At 41.8% G+C, this 15509-nt stretch overlaps 1 protein-coding gene across 5 annotated transcripts in view; it reads right to left on the bottom strand.

Annotated features, from left to right (window-relative positions):
* SLC25A30 (solute carrier family 25 member 30) overlaps nt 1–13662 on the bottom strand; it is a 28344-nt gene extending 14682 nt beyond the window's left edge. The window contains exons 1-5 of one of the 5 annotated variants that reach the window (XR_010024046.1): nt 13551–13660; nt 7327–7448; nt 5953–6100; nt 2778–2872; nt 80–165 (exon numbers count right to left, since the gene is read on the bottom strand). Coding sequence is in view for 4 of the 5 variants with exons in the window: in XM_063102300.1 (XP_062958370.1) it covers nt 80–165; nt 2778–2872; nt 5953–6100; nt 7327–7396 (399 nt within the window). In the remaining variant the exon portion in view is untranslated. Of the gene's footprint in view, nt 1–79; nt 166–2777; nt 2873–5952; nt 6101–7326; nt 7449–13098; nt 13121–13550 lie in introns of those variants that run through there. The other 4 variants (XM_063102300.1, XM_063102301.1, XM_063102303.1 and 1 more) reach the window with 4 other exon arrangements.
* Nucleotides 13663–15509: the final 1847 nt, after the last annotated feature.

Here is a 15509-nt window from a genome sequence, read left to right as displayed (position 1 = left end):
ACACGTTTTCATTAACTGAATGTTATTCTCAATAAGAAAATGTGAAACGTGCCTATGAGATACAGATAGCACAGCTTACTTTCAGAACATCAGTTGGATTAGCAATGGATGAGGATATGACTCCAGACAGAATTCCACACACGACATTCATCGGTAGGGTTTCATCTGCAAACAAACACATCTCATTTGACTTTTCATACAGAGTCCTTCCTGTGAGAAACTCAAACATAGTTGTAACTCATTTACATGCTACCTGTTCACCTTAACATATATTTAGGCGGGGGCGGGGGGGGGGGGGAGCCTGGCTGGGAGCCGCACGGGGACCGGGGCGGGCGGACGGACGCCGGGGGCCCGCGGGGCTGGCGTCAGTCCCCACAGGGACATGTGGCCACAGCGCTCTCTCTTAAGCAAGTGTTAAACCCAAGAAGAGGGGCCTCAGGGCGCGAGGCAGGACAAGAGGGCGGGGCTTCCCGGGGGCGTCGCCCGCCTGCCACCCCCACAGCAGGCGGAGCCACTTACTGCCCAGCCTGGGGTGTCCCCACGCCTGGATTCCCAACCCTGGGGTAAAAGCAGGCGACAGAAGCTTGGGAAGAAAAGTCGCTGGAGTTGATCAACGAGAAGAATTAGGAGAAGTCGGTGAAGAACCGAAGACTGGCCCAGGAAAAGACAAGTGAGACGCACTGTCTCGGCCCTCCCTCCCACGAGACCCTGACCTTTCTCCTTTCCGACCTTTTCCTCTTAGTTTAAGTCACGTGCTGTGAGTGACGCCAAACTTTCTCTTAGTTACAAACATGGATTGTCCATGTCTCAACCGACGGTACTGACGCCGTAAAATCATCGAGTTGGTTCTCACTGTATCTTCTCTGCTAATACGTCTGCATTACTGACCTACATTTTTCCCAATATAAATGCTGATAAATTAACAGGGTCAACCACACCTCTATGCAAGAAAGTTTTAAGCATTTCTTCGCAAAAAGAAAGAAGCTGTAAAATAACTTTTCCATTTTGTGCAGTAGGTATGTGCATAGGGGAACAATTTTTTCCAATTCCAGAGCTATATTCTGCTAACAATATTTCATGAAGGTGCTACAATAGTACTCACCCTGTGCTAAAGCTGTCCTAAGTACTATATAACTGTAAATGCATTTTAATACTCATACCAGGTGAGCAAGTTTCATACCACAGTGTTTCATGCTGTCTCTTGACTTTGTCTCAGGTTTTTTTCTAATATAATTTGTTTGGTCTCAATTACCATGCGAAAAAGATTGTTTGTTCTGAATGGAAGTCACATAAATTGCCAAGGGCAGTATGCTGAGACTCGGGTTAGGTTTCATTAACCATAATACACAAAACTAATTTGTTTTTAGTACTTCTTGCCTGTTAATGATGGATAGCATTTTCTAATTATGGGTTGTTATTCCTTCGTTGGCTTCCCCCCCCCCCATTGAAAGAATACATAGTATTCATTCATACAATGGAAAGTTTTGAGCCCCTATTATATATAACAGCTTGAGGTTACAAACATTAAGACTCAGTACATACATACTAAAGAAGCTAATAGGTAAGGTAGAAACCCATTTAAACAATTGTACCAGGTACTAAGGAGTGTATGAATTTACTTAACACCAGTAGTTCCAAGCTTGGCTGCTCATTGAAATCACCAGCAGAGCTTTAAAAAACACTGTTGTCTGTATCCTAAGCCCAGAGATTTAGATTTAACTGGTCAGGGTATGGCTTGGGCATCCTGATGTTTAAAAAAGTAACCCAGCTTATTCTAATGCACAACCAAGGTTAAAAGCTACTGATGGATTCATTCCTGAGGGAGGCCTTTTTTTGTGCCACTTACTATGACTACAAGATAATAATAAACTCATTGCCATTGGACACGTTTTAGTTTTTATCTTACTTTTCTATGATGTTTACGATGCTTATCCCCTCCTTCCTTTGTAATACTCTCTCCTCTAAAAAAGGGGGGAGGGAGATAAAGAAATTCATGCCTTATGAATTAAGTAATTTTAAGAGGATTAGGAATTTTGCTTAGCAAAATTTCTTGATACGTAAAGAGGCATGTGAAACATCATGCAAAGTAACCATCTACCAATTCACTTTTGTGTGTGAATTCAGACCATCATAATTGAGAGAAGGTATATGCATTAGCAGAATAAAAAAGATACATTGCTATGAAATAACATGGAGATTTATTTGGCATGGAACGTTTTAAAGTACATCATATGTATTTAGCTTGAAATACAATGAAGTATTTTCAAAGCTTCCATTCACCACTTATATAGCAGTGACTAGTGCACATCCCATTACAAAAAAGTGATAGAAAGTTCTGTGGGTTAAAACAAAGACAGAACTAACCAGCCATAGAGTATCAGAACTCAGAGTTCTAGATGCTAAGAAATATATCCACTGCTTTCCTGAAAGATAGGTGATAATTAATATGACTTTAGAAAATGTTAACTTGGATAGAACAGTAAGTAACAACATATCCTCTAGTCCAGGCATTGTGAAGATGAGGAAAACTAATTAAAATGTGTGCAGAGATTACTCCTTTTAAGTGTTATTCCCCTCAATTCAGCTGATAACCCATTTGCTTTAAGCACAATTCAGCTGATAACCCATTTGCTTTAAGCACAATTCATTTAGACTTTATACTCAGTTCTCTTTAGCAGTAAAGTCAAAAATAAGCTGAAGAAAATCTGCTCCAAAACCAGTTGAATAAAAAGATAACCCACCTCTGGTCCACAGTGGAAAACAGATTCCCCACTCACCTTCTGGGCATTCAACGAATAATCGCTTCAAGCTCTGGTACGTGCCTATCTTGATGGTGCCATAGGAAGCCTGGCGTAACATTGCAGGAGCAATCCTGTTAAACCGATGCACAAAGGGACAAAAGCAATCTAAAAATCACTTAAAATCCTCTGGAAGACCAACATGCAGAGTGCCTTCCAAAATAACACTAAAACGGATTTCTTAAAATTCAAAATCCAGCAAAACTATAGGTGGGTTCAGTTAAATTTGTGCAAATTATTAGTTCACTAAGTAAAAGCTCGGCCCCTCATTTATCCTCACTGAAAATGTAAGTGAACGTGGAGTTCCCTCGCCCATTCACGTTAAAATGCAAGGAGAGCTTTCCTTCCTCAGTACAAAGCACCTGGAGAACTAGGCATACCGTAAGCATCTGTAATTCTTCGGCTGTGCTCTGGAGCTCATCTCCTACCTCCTTGGGAGCCCTGTTCCAGTTATTTCCTCTCCCTAAAAGTCTTCCTTCCCACCATGATACTGAAACAAGCTCAAGACAGTATCAGGAAAAACAAGCCAAGCTTCCTCCATCCTATACACCCTTGCAATTATCCTCCCCACCCACAACCACCCTGCAGCATTCACATTCCCAGCTCTTTCTGCAAATCCCACTTCCTTCCTGAATTGCAACCTGGGTTCCCTCTATCCTCTCCCTCAAAACTCCCCTCACAAAGGTGCAAGGTCACCAACTGACATCTTTGATGCTAAATTAAACAATGCCGGCTGGCCAATTAACTCACTTGGGAGAACATGGTGCTGATAACAGCAAGGTTTGGATCCCCATAACCGCCAGCTGCCAAAAAACACAAACCTTAGAGCACAGCCTTATAATATCAAGGTCAGATTCCCATATCTGCCAGCCACCAAAAAAAACAAAACAGAAAAACCCCTGATGCTTTTCAAGTGGTATCTCATATAAACATTTTGCAATATTTGCTACTGTCTGCCCTTTATACTACTTTTAGCTGTCTCCTCCTCTATCTGCTGTAATGTCACCCTCTTCCTCTTTTCTTTTCTCTGCAGCATCCTACCTGTGTCCTCTGGGGTTCCCCAGGATTCTATCCTACGCTGCTTCTCTCCTTACTCCACACTCTCCCTGGGTAAGCTCATCTACTCCTAGGACTTCAACGACTATGGACTGACTGCTCCTAAATTCATGTTTCCAACACTGATCCAAAGACACATTTCAAACTGCTTCCTAGATTCTCAGTTTAGATGTCCTACACATACCTCCAGATCAAGTGTCTCACATTAAACTAATTATGTTCCTTTTCTAATCAGCTCTCCTCTTCTGTTTCCTAGACCAGGGAATGGAACCTCCAGCTACACATTGGCTGAAACCAGAAATCGAGACATTAGTGTTGTCTGCTCGTTCCCCACTACCCCCCCCCATATATGGGGACCTCATATATGAGGTCACAGATACTATAGATCCTACACCCTAAATTCTCTTTTTCTCCATCCCAAGACCAATACCTCAATTCAGATCCTCGTCATCTCTGCTTTCTACATGACAGCCCTGCTTCTAGTGTCACCTACTCAGCTCTTTCTCCCCATGGCAGGCAGGCAGGTTTTACAGTGGAAACCTGATCATGTCAGTCCTCTTACTTAAAACCCTCCAATGGCTTCTGTCTGCCACAGGTGTAGCAAACTCAAATGGTACAGGTACCAGGCAAATGCCGCAAGTAAATGAAGCAGATGGATCCAGCTGCACACACATATACTATGTGAGTGTCAGAAGTTTTATAAACTGGGGAAAGTATTCTTAACAGCAGTAACTACTGTCATAAGTGAATGAATCTGGGCCCAATATTGATTTTTCTTGAGAAGATGAAATCCCAGATTTTTGTGTGCAATTTCTCATTTTTAAAGTATTTTAAAGTATTAAAAATAAAAATCTTCACAGACTGGTGGGTCCATGGAGGGGCTGTGGCCACCAGTTTGAGACCTGTAGTGTACTGGATAAAATCAAGATGCTTAGCGTGACGTGAAGCCGTCCAAGTCCTGACTCCAGCTCCAACTTCCACAGTACATCCATGCTGAGTTACTCACAGTTCCAAGAAGTACCATGCTCTCTTGCACAGACTACTGGCTCTGTATGAATACAGTTCCCCTCTAACTTCACCTGGCTGTCTCTTCTCAATCCTTCAAGATCTGGCCCAGTGCCTCCTGGACTGAACAGTGACAGTCAAACTGAGGCCCTCTCTCTACCCAACTCTAGTACTTATCAGACTCCATTGTAATTCCCTGTTTACACATCTGCAGCCCCACTAAACCATAGCTCCTTAAGTACACAATGCTGCTACTGATCCCCATCTGTCCTCCCAGATCCATTCTCACCCTTCTCTGTGCCTTGAGAGGCTCCCCTGACAGCCGACCTCCAGGTGGGTTCAGCCAGTAGGAGGGGGGAGTAGGGAGAAAGAAGTAGAGGACTTCTTCCCTCCCTGGGCACTACCAAAGCATCCCTCAACAATACCGTGGCTGCTGTCTCTCCTTCAAGGCCTCAGCTCCACTGGGCTCTAGTAACACTATTCCTGCCCTTGCCCCTGTAGTCTAGGGTTGGTAACAATTTCTCACTTTCTAGGTACCTCAATATCTATCCTCATGTATTCCCTTAACCCTTCAATAGTCTCTTCATTTAAGTCTCTTCATTCAAACCACCTGAGTGAATTCTCTCTCCTGCAGGGACTCTGACTGATGTGGGCAAGGCCTTCTCTTATCCACTTTCCTACCCAGCACCTATAGCACACTGTTAAATGTTGAATGAGTGAAAACTAGCTCACTGCACCTCTTACCCATGCTACATCATTCTCATTGCAGCAAAAACCTCAATAATTCAGAAGAGCTAAGGGAAAGGGTTATTTTCAAAGAACGTAAAAATGAATAACAGGACGTTTTAAAACAAACGTAATTTTTACATACCTGCTCTTGAATATAATAAAAACATACTTTCACCAAAACATTTGCTACTTAAAATATATATTCAGAAAATAAAGTTGAAGTTAAAAGTGAAGAATCTACCATGCTAATTGTTCTTTTCAAACATACTTCAAACTTTTACTTTCTCTCTGTGAAGTCTTAGCCTTAAGTCTATCCATTTGAAAGGGTTAACAGTGAAACATAAATGTACAAAGTTCTACTCACCCCGAATACAGGGCTTTCAGCCCTTCTTCTCTGCCTATCCTCACTAATGCGTGCAACATTCCTCGATACCTAATTTCTTTAAAGTTTGCATCATTCGTCTGGCCTTGAATCTGGAGCCGTGTCTTGGTTAAATCAATTGGAAATGTACCTTAAAATTTTAAAGAAAGGAATGTTTCACTTGAAAGAAATTCCACTAAGAATGCATAGTGCTATATTACTCAAAAAACATTCAAAGTATAATGTGACTTAAGAAATGGCAGATACTTTGCAATCTTTATTTATAAAACAATTTAGGAACCAAAATATTAATTACAAAATGCATAAATGTATTTTCCTTTTTTTATATTCTTTATATTTTTATGCCCATCTTAAGTATGCCCATCTTACTCTACATAGGATGTGAGGAAGCTGCTGTTGCTGCAGAAAGTAGACACATGGAATGATCTATACACACAAGAAATCCATTTAAAAACATAAATTGCTACTCTGTACGTATGTGAAGGCTAAAAATAGGTTCCAATGTGAATGAAGAGAGATAAAAAAATTCATTTTCTAAAGGAGTTTCTCAATTAGGAAGGAATGTTTTATAGTCTAAAATTAAATCTGATAATGCAGGTAAATATGTTTAATATAGTACCTAACAAATAGTCCACCCAAACATATAAAACCCATCCTCAGAGAGTAAGTAACCTCGATCCATTGTGTCAATGGGAAAGCCCCCCTCGACCCACACAGAGGACCTAAGCCGGTGGGTGGTAAATGTGCTTACCCCTCGGCCCTGGTCCTCACCAGTTCCTTAGGGGCAGCGTCTGTCCTAGGACAGCAGCAACTGAGCCCTGGAAGCAATGACGTGTCCAGCCCAGCACCGGGCACTCAGCAGCTGCTCAACGAATATTTGTGGAATGAATGATTCCAGGGAACAAAGAAACAGGAACAAACAGGATCTGATGTGGAACCCAACTGATGAGGAAGTCACAAGTAGGACATGGATGATGGGCATAATTAGAAAGTGACTGAATAATTACAGTCAATCAATCTAAGGTGGCTCGGGAAAGACCCCTGAGCTTCTCAAACCTCCCTCCAGCCAAATGGGTTAACAGTGGCAAAGTGGGGGGAGGGACAAGTAAAATAGGGACAGATGCAATCCAAAAATGGCTCATAAAACTTCTGGTCTGGTCAATAGGCTCAACTTTCTCCCCATGAACTTTGAACCCTAAACTGCTAATACGTAGCCAAAATGACAATTTTGTCTTAAAAACATACCAAAATGAGTTATTTTAGAATACTGAGGTTAGTGTTTCATAAGCTCACATGCTGCACCTGAACAACCTTCACATCAAATACCAAAGCTCCTCCAGTACCCTGGCTCCTTACCGCACTCGGCCGTGATGGAGGCCAGCCCCCCATACACAAATGGCTTCCAGTTGACAGCTGACATGCTCATGCTGTCCCTCCTCCTTTGATTTATGGAAACATCACCTCCCACAGGGCTTTTCCTGGACACAAAAGGAAGACATTTCAAAGTTGTGACTTCTCACACAGGCAGTTTCTTCTCTAAACTCTTTCTCTGCATTTTATTTGGAGAATTCTGTCAGGTGCTGCTGTGGATGGATGTCCCCCACCAAAACTTAACCCCCACTGTGACAGTGTAAAGAGAGTGGGAAATCCTATTAGGTAATTGAAAGGTGGGGCCTTGAAGAGGTGATTGGACTGTGAGGACTATGCCTAGTGAATGCATTGATCCATTCACTGAGTAATAAGTTGGATAGAGTAATGATGATCATGGGCACAGTGCTGAGGGCTTTAAAAGGAGAACACATGAGGAGCACTGTCTCTGCTTCCACCATTTCACAATGTCATAGCCTGTGTTGCGAAGCCACCAGCAAAGAAGACCCTCACCAGATGTGTTTTCTGGACTTTGGACTTCCCAGCCTCAGAAACTGTAAGCAACACATTTTGTTTTCTTACAAATTACCCAGTTCTTGATATTTTGCTATAAGCAAAAGAAATGGACTAATACAGGTGCAATCATTGAAATCCTCCTGCAACAGTTCCCCAGGGGAGCCTTGCCTTAATAAAGCAAAGCATCCCTATCTTCTAAACTCCAAGTCAGCAAAATGATAAAGCAAATTTCACTTTATCAGGTGCCTGAATATTCACTCAGGCCTCAAGAAGTAATCCACTATGCTGATACCTTGATGTGTGTGTATGTATTCAGCACAGTACAATAGAGACTATTTTTATCTTAAATCTGTTCTCTTCACCCAATGAATATCTGCTACTCATTGCCACTGTCTTAGTGAGTCCCCACAGGAAGGCATCACATTCCTCAGGTGCACTAGTGCATCTTTTTACATGTAAAATAAAAAAAAAAAATTTAAAAAAAAAGAAAAAATATATATATATACATATATATATATATATATATATATAAAAGATTTACTCCCCAAAATAGGCCTAAAGTGAGGCATTTATTCAGCTTAGTATGGGCTCTTCCCCCTAATTGATTGTGTTGGCTGCTATAATGAGGGTGCTGTTGGTGAGGAACAAACATAGACTCAGAGGTTAACAGGAGCTTCCCTAGGCAGGCAGTCTGCCCCCTTCCTTCATGCCAGGCTGTTAACATCATGAGTATAAACTAGAAGCAATATGACTGACAAGCAATATGCCCAATGTTTTTAATTCACATGTACTTAGGAATTTCCCAAGTTTACTTTTTTCAAGAGAGGCCTACCACAAATCCCGACTGCCTAGAATGTCAGTTCTCAACAAGGCCAAGGAGCTTGCTAAAGCTAAGAGAAAACATAAAGAACCCAAAGAGGACCTTAAATAAATCTACCAATAGTTGTTCCTTGTTTATGGATATTAACCAAATTCAGAGTAGTTACAAATGAGTAAGGAAGAAGACTCTTGAAGCATGGAACTTGAAAATCATCATATGTTCTTATGTATTTCAGTACCAAAGAGCAAGCCCTGCTCCAAAAACTCCTCTCATCTCCCTGTTTATTCTTGAAAATATTTAATAATACCTGTACTTAACTAATTCTTAGCCTTACTAAAGTCATAACATATAATAATTAACACTAAGTTACAGACTATAAGAATACATTAATAATAAATCCATTACACTCCCCACTGCAGGCTAAAACATAATAATTATATCCCCATACTGGACAACTGCCAATAATAATAATAATAATAATAATAATAATAATAATAATAATAATAACAACAACAACAACAGTAATAAATCCAGTAATTCATTTATACGCCGTACTAACTTCCTCAACCCATTCTCGGATTTTGCTAATTCCAAGTTAAAAAGCAAAACAATAACTACTTACCAGGGACATGTGGAAGTGCTGTAACTAACAAAATGTTCTATATAAATGATCTGTGGATCCCCTCAACAAGTTTTGGATAGAACAAATACTACCATTCCCACAAACTATGAAGCCCAATCTCACCAAGATGTTTTGCCTAAGGCCACACAGTTGATGGGGGCAGAACTGGGCCTCCAACCCCAAGTGTTCTTTCTGCAATGACTGAGGCTGTACACTATCATAAAGGAGTAAAAGCATCTTAAAAATAAAGTATCAGGTTGGCCGGTTAGCTCGATTAGTAGTGCTGATAACACCAAGGTCCAGGGTTTGATCTCTATACCAGCCAGTCGCCAAAAATAAATAAAATAAAAAATCCACAAGGAGGTTGTGATGATCTAAGATATTCTGTCAATTTTAATTAAGGAGAAAATATTACTAAGCAGAATGACAAAGGTAATGCTGATAGGGTACACATCTTATAAACAATAAAAATGTGCGTAATTTAAGAGAAAAATCTTGAGAAAATATAATATTCAGAACTTAGTTAGTCAATCTAAACAGCAATTATTTTTCCAACAAATAGTATTTTTTCAGGTTTTGTTTTATTTTTTGTTTTTGTTTTTTTTTGGTGGCTGGCCAGTACAGGGATCTGAACCCTTGACCTTGGTGTTATCAACACTGCACTGTAACCAACTGAGCTAACTGGCCAGCCCCCAGGGTTTTTTATTAAAGTGAAATTCATGTAACACACAACAAACCATTTCAGAGTGAACAATTCCATGGCACTTAATACATTCACTATGTTGTGCAACCATCACTCTATCTAGTTCCAAAACATACGCATCACTCCAAAAGGAAACCACTAAGCAGTTGCCCCCAAGCCCCCCAACCCCCGTAAGATACTTATTTTGGGGGGTGTGAGACTATACATACATCAAACATCTGTATGGAACACAGGACTCCTTATTAGTAGTTCTTAACCTGGCTGCAGAACGTCTTAAAAGTATAGAAACCAAGGGGAAGGGGAAAGGGATATATGATAGGTTGGTTAATGAACACAAAATAACTTGATAGGAAAAACAAGTTTTATTGGTGTATAGTTGAATGAGGCATCTATAATTAACAATAATTTACTGCATGTTATCAAATGGCTAGAAAAGAGATCAAATGTCCTCATCACAAAGAAATGATTCAGTTTTGCAATAATGAATACGCTAATGATGTTGATATGATCATCACACATTGTACACATGTATTGAAATATAACTCTGTACCCCACAAACATGTATAATCAATATGTTTCAATAAAAAAAAATCTGGATGTAAGTAAAATATTAAATTTAAAAAAGGTATAGAAACCAGGACCCCACCTACTGAATGATGCTCTCGAGAACACAGTCCAAGTATCTGTTTTTACTAAAAAATCAGTGAATTAAGTAAATGAAGGCCAATTCATGCCATGGACACTGTAATCACCTAAGTTCTTGTTTTAAGTAGTTAATTTTCGGTGACATTACAGCTGATTCTTCCTTTTAATCTTATTTAGTAGGGATTTTTTTCTACAGTGAATATATATGTATGTAAGTATGTGGAGATGCACACACAAGATATCGTCCAAAATGTCAGCAAAAATTTATGGGAAATGAGATTATAATTGATCACCAATTTTAAAAAATGTTTTAACTACTTTGTCATATAACCACATGTCATCTTACTAACTGACTTTCTAGTACTCTGCCATTACTTTTATTTGTTTTGCTAGTTTGGTTTTAATATGATTTGGCTTTTTCCTCTAATGGTTTTGATATTAAGTTTTTAGTTAGTTAAATTAAAACCCAGAAGTTCTGGGTTAATACTCATAAGCAAATACTCAGCTAGAGCTCAAAATTGTTGTGGAATTGCTTCCTCATAGTTTTGAAACACGTGGATGGATCACATACTCATTAATTCCTATTCAGATGTACCACCAAAAACAGTTTTTAAAGGTGAGCTAGTAAGAGGATAAAATCTTTTCGGCTCTTCCCTTTTCCTTTCCAAATGATAGGACTAGATCCCTGAGCAGTTAAGAATATTGTGCCTTCCCAAGTTAATGTTCGCCGAGTACAGGAAAGAACAATTTGACTTACATAAACAACCAGAAGGCCTCAGTAGTAGAATAAACACCCAAACAAAAAAAGGTTCTAGTTAAGACTGAAATAGGCAAGCATATGCGCACTAAGCTACACTGGCCACAGCAAGCTGTGACAGGGCTTCAGTTACCTTGGGCTGAAGTCTCAGTTCACGAAACTAACCCGTTTCTTTGTTTTTGAGCTCTCTTTGGAGAAGCTTGCCTCACATACATTCCTTAACTTCCAAATACTGTTTTTCTGGAAAAATCCCAACTCTATCTACTGAACTGCCAAGACATTCAGAGATCCATGTGTCCTTAATGGTAGATAGTATCTGGGCAGCATCTCAGCCCAAGATCCAGGGAAGGGATTACAACTTTGCAGAAATTCCAGGGTCAGGCAGTGGTTGTAGATCACTTTGCACTTTGAGCTCCTCTTTTGGCCACACTCTCAGAAGCCAGACTAAAACCCAGTGACCACTTCTCTTTGCTGCATTACGAACACAACACTAACAATAGTTGTTAAGAATACCTGATGTCAGGAATTGCTATACATTTTCCACACAAAGGATTTTATTTAATCATCACAACCCTATGAAATAGATATTATTATCCACATTTCACAACTGAGCAAACAGCCTCAGAGAAGAAAAGTGACTTTCCCTAGTCATAGCACAGAGTATGAAGGACGAGGTGATCTTTCTTCTATGAGCTACAGCCAAACACTGTCTTCCAAAGGTTGTTAAAAAATATTGGTGGGTGAGAAGGTCAGGAATTCTACACATTCAGAATAAATGTAGGATTTTTCTTCAGGGGAAATACAAAACTTTCCATTTAAAAAAGTGTTTTCTGAATGGAAATGTCTATACAAACTAAGAGTTTCAAAGGATTCTTCCTACCCTTAAGATACATGCCAAAGGGAGCAGACCTATTAGTTCAGTTGGTAAATAACTGAGAGTTGGCGCTGATAACACCAAGGTCCAGGGTTCGATCCCTGTACCGGCCACCCACCAAAAAGAAAGGAAAAAAAAAAGATATATGCTAAGTTCAACATCCTATCAATTACATTTTCTCTTACATGGTTACTCAATATTTATTTTCTCCTGACCTCATTTGAACAGCTGTAAAGAGAGGTAACTAAACATAGTACTTGCTCCTGGTACTTCTGGAAGCTTCCTAAGTTTCTGATATAATTAATTAATTCTTCATAAATTATTTCCACTTCACTTGGTGTTTTCCCTTTTCAGTCTGCAGTCTTAAACCGTAATCCCAGTCTCTAAACTTCTGTGTTCACATAAATCTTCTCCCTGCCGGACTGCCCTTTCATGAACTTTTCCTATGTCCTATTCTTTTTAAAGGTGCAGAACGAAAAATAAGCTCACCAGACTTAGGAAACGTGGGGTTTAAAAGAAATCTTAGAAATCATATCCCATTCCATGAGACACATGAATTAACTGAGCCCATGGTCACAAAACGTGGCAGGAGCAAAACCAAAACCAGAATTCATGCTTTTCAACTTTCTCACTACACAAGTAGGACAAACCTAGAATGTGCAGGCCAGTTCCTACACTGTTCTGCTATTCTTTACGCAGGAATAATAATGCTGATCATTACACTGCTTTACATGAAATTACACCTACTAAGGTCCTAAAACCCAGAGCTACATTAACTGCCTGAGCAAATTCATTTGACCCGTCCTCACAAATGTGAGCCAACCTGACAAGTTCTACGAGCGATTCAAAGTGCAGCGTGCCGTTTCCCGAGTCCGAAGCTCGCCGGCGCTGGGGCTGCGGTCTGAATGAACCCAGGAGGGGGAGGAACGCAGAGGCAGGAGGAACAGACCGCGGAGCCAGGGGCGAGCGCGGGATGCCAGAACCGGCTTCACACTCGGGTCTTAACGACGCGGATACAGGAACCACCCCACACCGCCAACAGTGGTTCCTGCGGAAGAGGCCCGACCCAAGGCAGCTGCAGCAGCCGGAGGAGGGGGGCCCAGTCCCCGTCCCCGTCCCCGGAACCTCGCGCCCCACCGAGCCCTCCCTGCACGCGAACCCGAGAGTACCGGCAACCCTGAATATGCCCGGCCGCATCGGGGCCCTCCGGAGACCGCGGTCACAATGACATTCCCAGCTCCGGGCTCCGGGAGAGAGGAGGCCGCAGACACTTACCCGGCGGCGACCCTCACCTTCACCAACCCACGTCCAGCGGCGACCAGAGCCAGAGCCCGCACCAGAGGTGCAAAACAGGCGGCAAGCGGCTGGGGCGGCCCAGGAGCCCCCGCGCGACCCCGCCCTCAGCCTCGGCTCCCATTGGTCGTTTCCGGCACCAGTCACGCGCAAGCCACGCCCCTGGCCCCCCGCGGAAGGGCGGGGGCGGGGCTGCGGGGGCGGGGCTGCGGGGGGCGGGGCTGCGGGGGGCGGGGCTGCGGGGGCGGGGCTGCGGGGGCGGGGCGGAGCCCGGGGCGGGGCAGAGACCTAGCCGAGTCCCACACCGGATAGCCAGCCGGCCCTTGCTGGGGAGGGAGCTGGCGGGGACTCAGTGACTCCTCCCGTGGCTTCTGGTCTCCGCTCTTCCGTGAAAGAGAAACTTGGGGAGCTCACCGAGAGCCACGGAAAAGGAGCCTCCTCAAGGGGCTGGTTCTCTGTGTCCACGTGAACTTCCACAGTAGGAAGTAAATTGCACTTATTTTTTATATCCCAGTTTGTAGTTTGAAAATGTACAAACTGACCGAAATATTGAAAGAACCGTGTTATGAACAGCATACCCTTTATCCAGATGCACAAATGGTAACATTTTGCAACATTTGCGTTCTTGCTCAATATATAGTTTTTTTTCCCCCTCAACCACTGGAAAGTTGAAAACAGCCCAGCTTCGTCCATAAATGCCTCACCACACTCACAAATTTAATACCATTTGAATCACGTCATCCAGTATACCGTCCATATTTAAATTCCTTTCTTGTCCCCTAAATGTCACACACACACGCTCAATTCAGGATCTACTGAGGATCATTAATCCGTTGCATTTGATTTCATGTCGCTGTATAAACTCCTTAGTCTAGAACAGTACTCTCGGTTTTTTTAATCTTTCATAAGATTGACATAGTTGAAGTCCAGGCTAATGGTATGGTAGACTGTGTCACGTTCTGGATTTATGGGTTTGTTTCCTCATTATTAGATTCCGGTTAAACATTTTAGTGAGAAAAGTAGGAGGTGATGGTGTGTCCTTCCCAATGCTTCACATCGGGAGAAACATGTCGTTCTCACATCATTATCCGTGATGCCAGGTTCAATCACAAAACCACCCTCTGCAACCGATCATTACTGTCTGTGGGGATAGGCTGAAAGTAGGCGGATGTTTTGTCTAACAATCCTTCACCCAATGGATGGAGCACACATTGATGAACACTTAGTTACACAGGTTATAAAACGCCGTCTTTCCATCTACATTTTTTAGCTGGCGTTCCTGTCTAAAGAAGAGTAGAAGCTTTTTCCCCTTTTATCTCTTCTTTTCTCCTCCTCATCTTCCTTCCATTCACAATTCCCCTCTTCTTCCTCCTTTTTGAGTAGTAATGTGGACTCCTGGATTCTTTTTAATTCAATTATTAAGTCAAATACCATTATTATTTTTGTGCTCAAATTGCCCATATTCGGCCAGTGAAAGCCCCCTCACCAGGCTCCTTTGTCCTTTTATATGTCCTACCAATCTTTGAACAACAATTTCTGGCACAAGACCTACTGTTTGCTGCACTTTCCTTCATATTTTATACACACACACCCACACACACATATGATGAACAGTATACCCTTATATATTTTTAGCTCCATAAAGCATTTTACTGTAAAAATATGTACAGATCTTTAACAGAAAAGAAAATGTATACTTCTTCACAGTAAAATAATATTTTTTTTTTTGTGACCAGTAAGGGGAACGTAACCCTTGGCTTGGTGTCGCCAGCACCGCCCTCAGCCAGTGAGTGCACCGGCCATCCCTATATAGGATCCGAACCCATGGCCTCGACGCTCCCAGCGCCACACTCTCCCAAGTGAGCCACGGGGCCAGCCCGTAAAATAATAATATTTTTGACAAATAGTCAAATAAATGTTCTTTTCTGGGGCCAGGGGAGC

This window comes from Cynocephalus volans, chromosome 7, assembly GCF_027409185.1.
Source record: "Cynocephalus volans isolate mCynVol1 chromosome 7, mCynVol1.pri, whole genome shotgun sequence".
Taxonomy (NCBI): domain Eukaryota; kingdom Metazoa; phylum Chordata; class Mammalia; order Dermoptera; family Cynocephalidae; genus Cynocephalus; species Cynocephalus volans.
The sequence above is the reverse complement of the archived record's forward strand: the minus strand, read 5'-3'. Positions and strand labels throughout refer to the sequence as shown.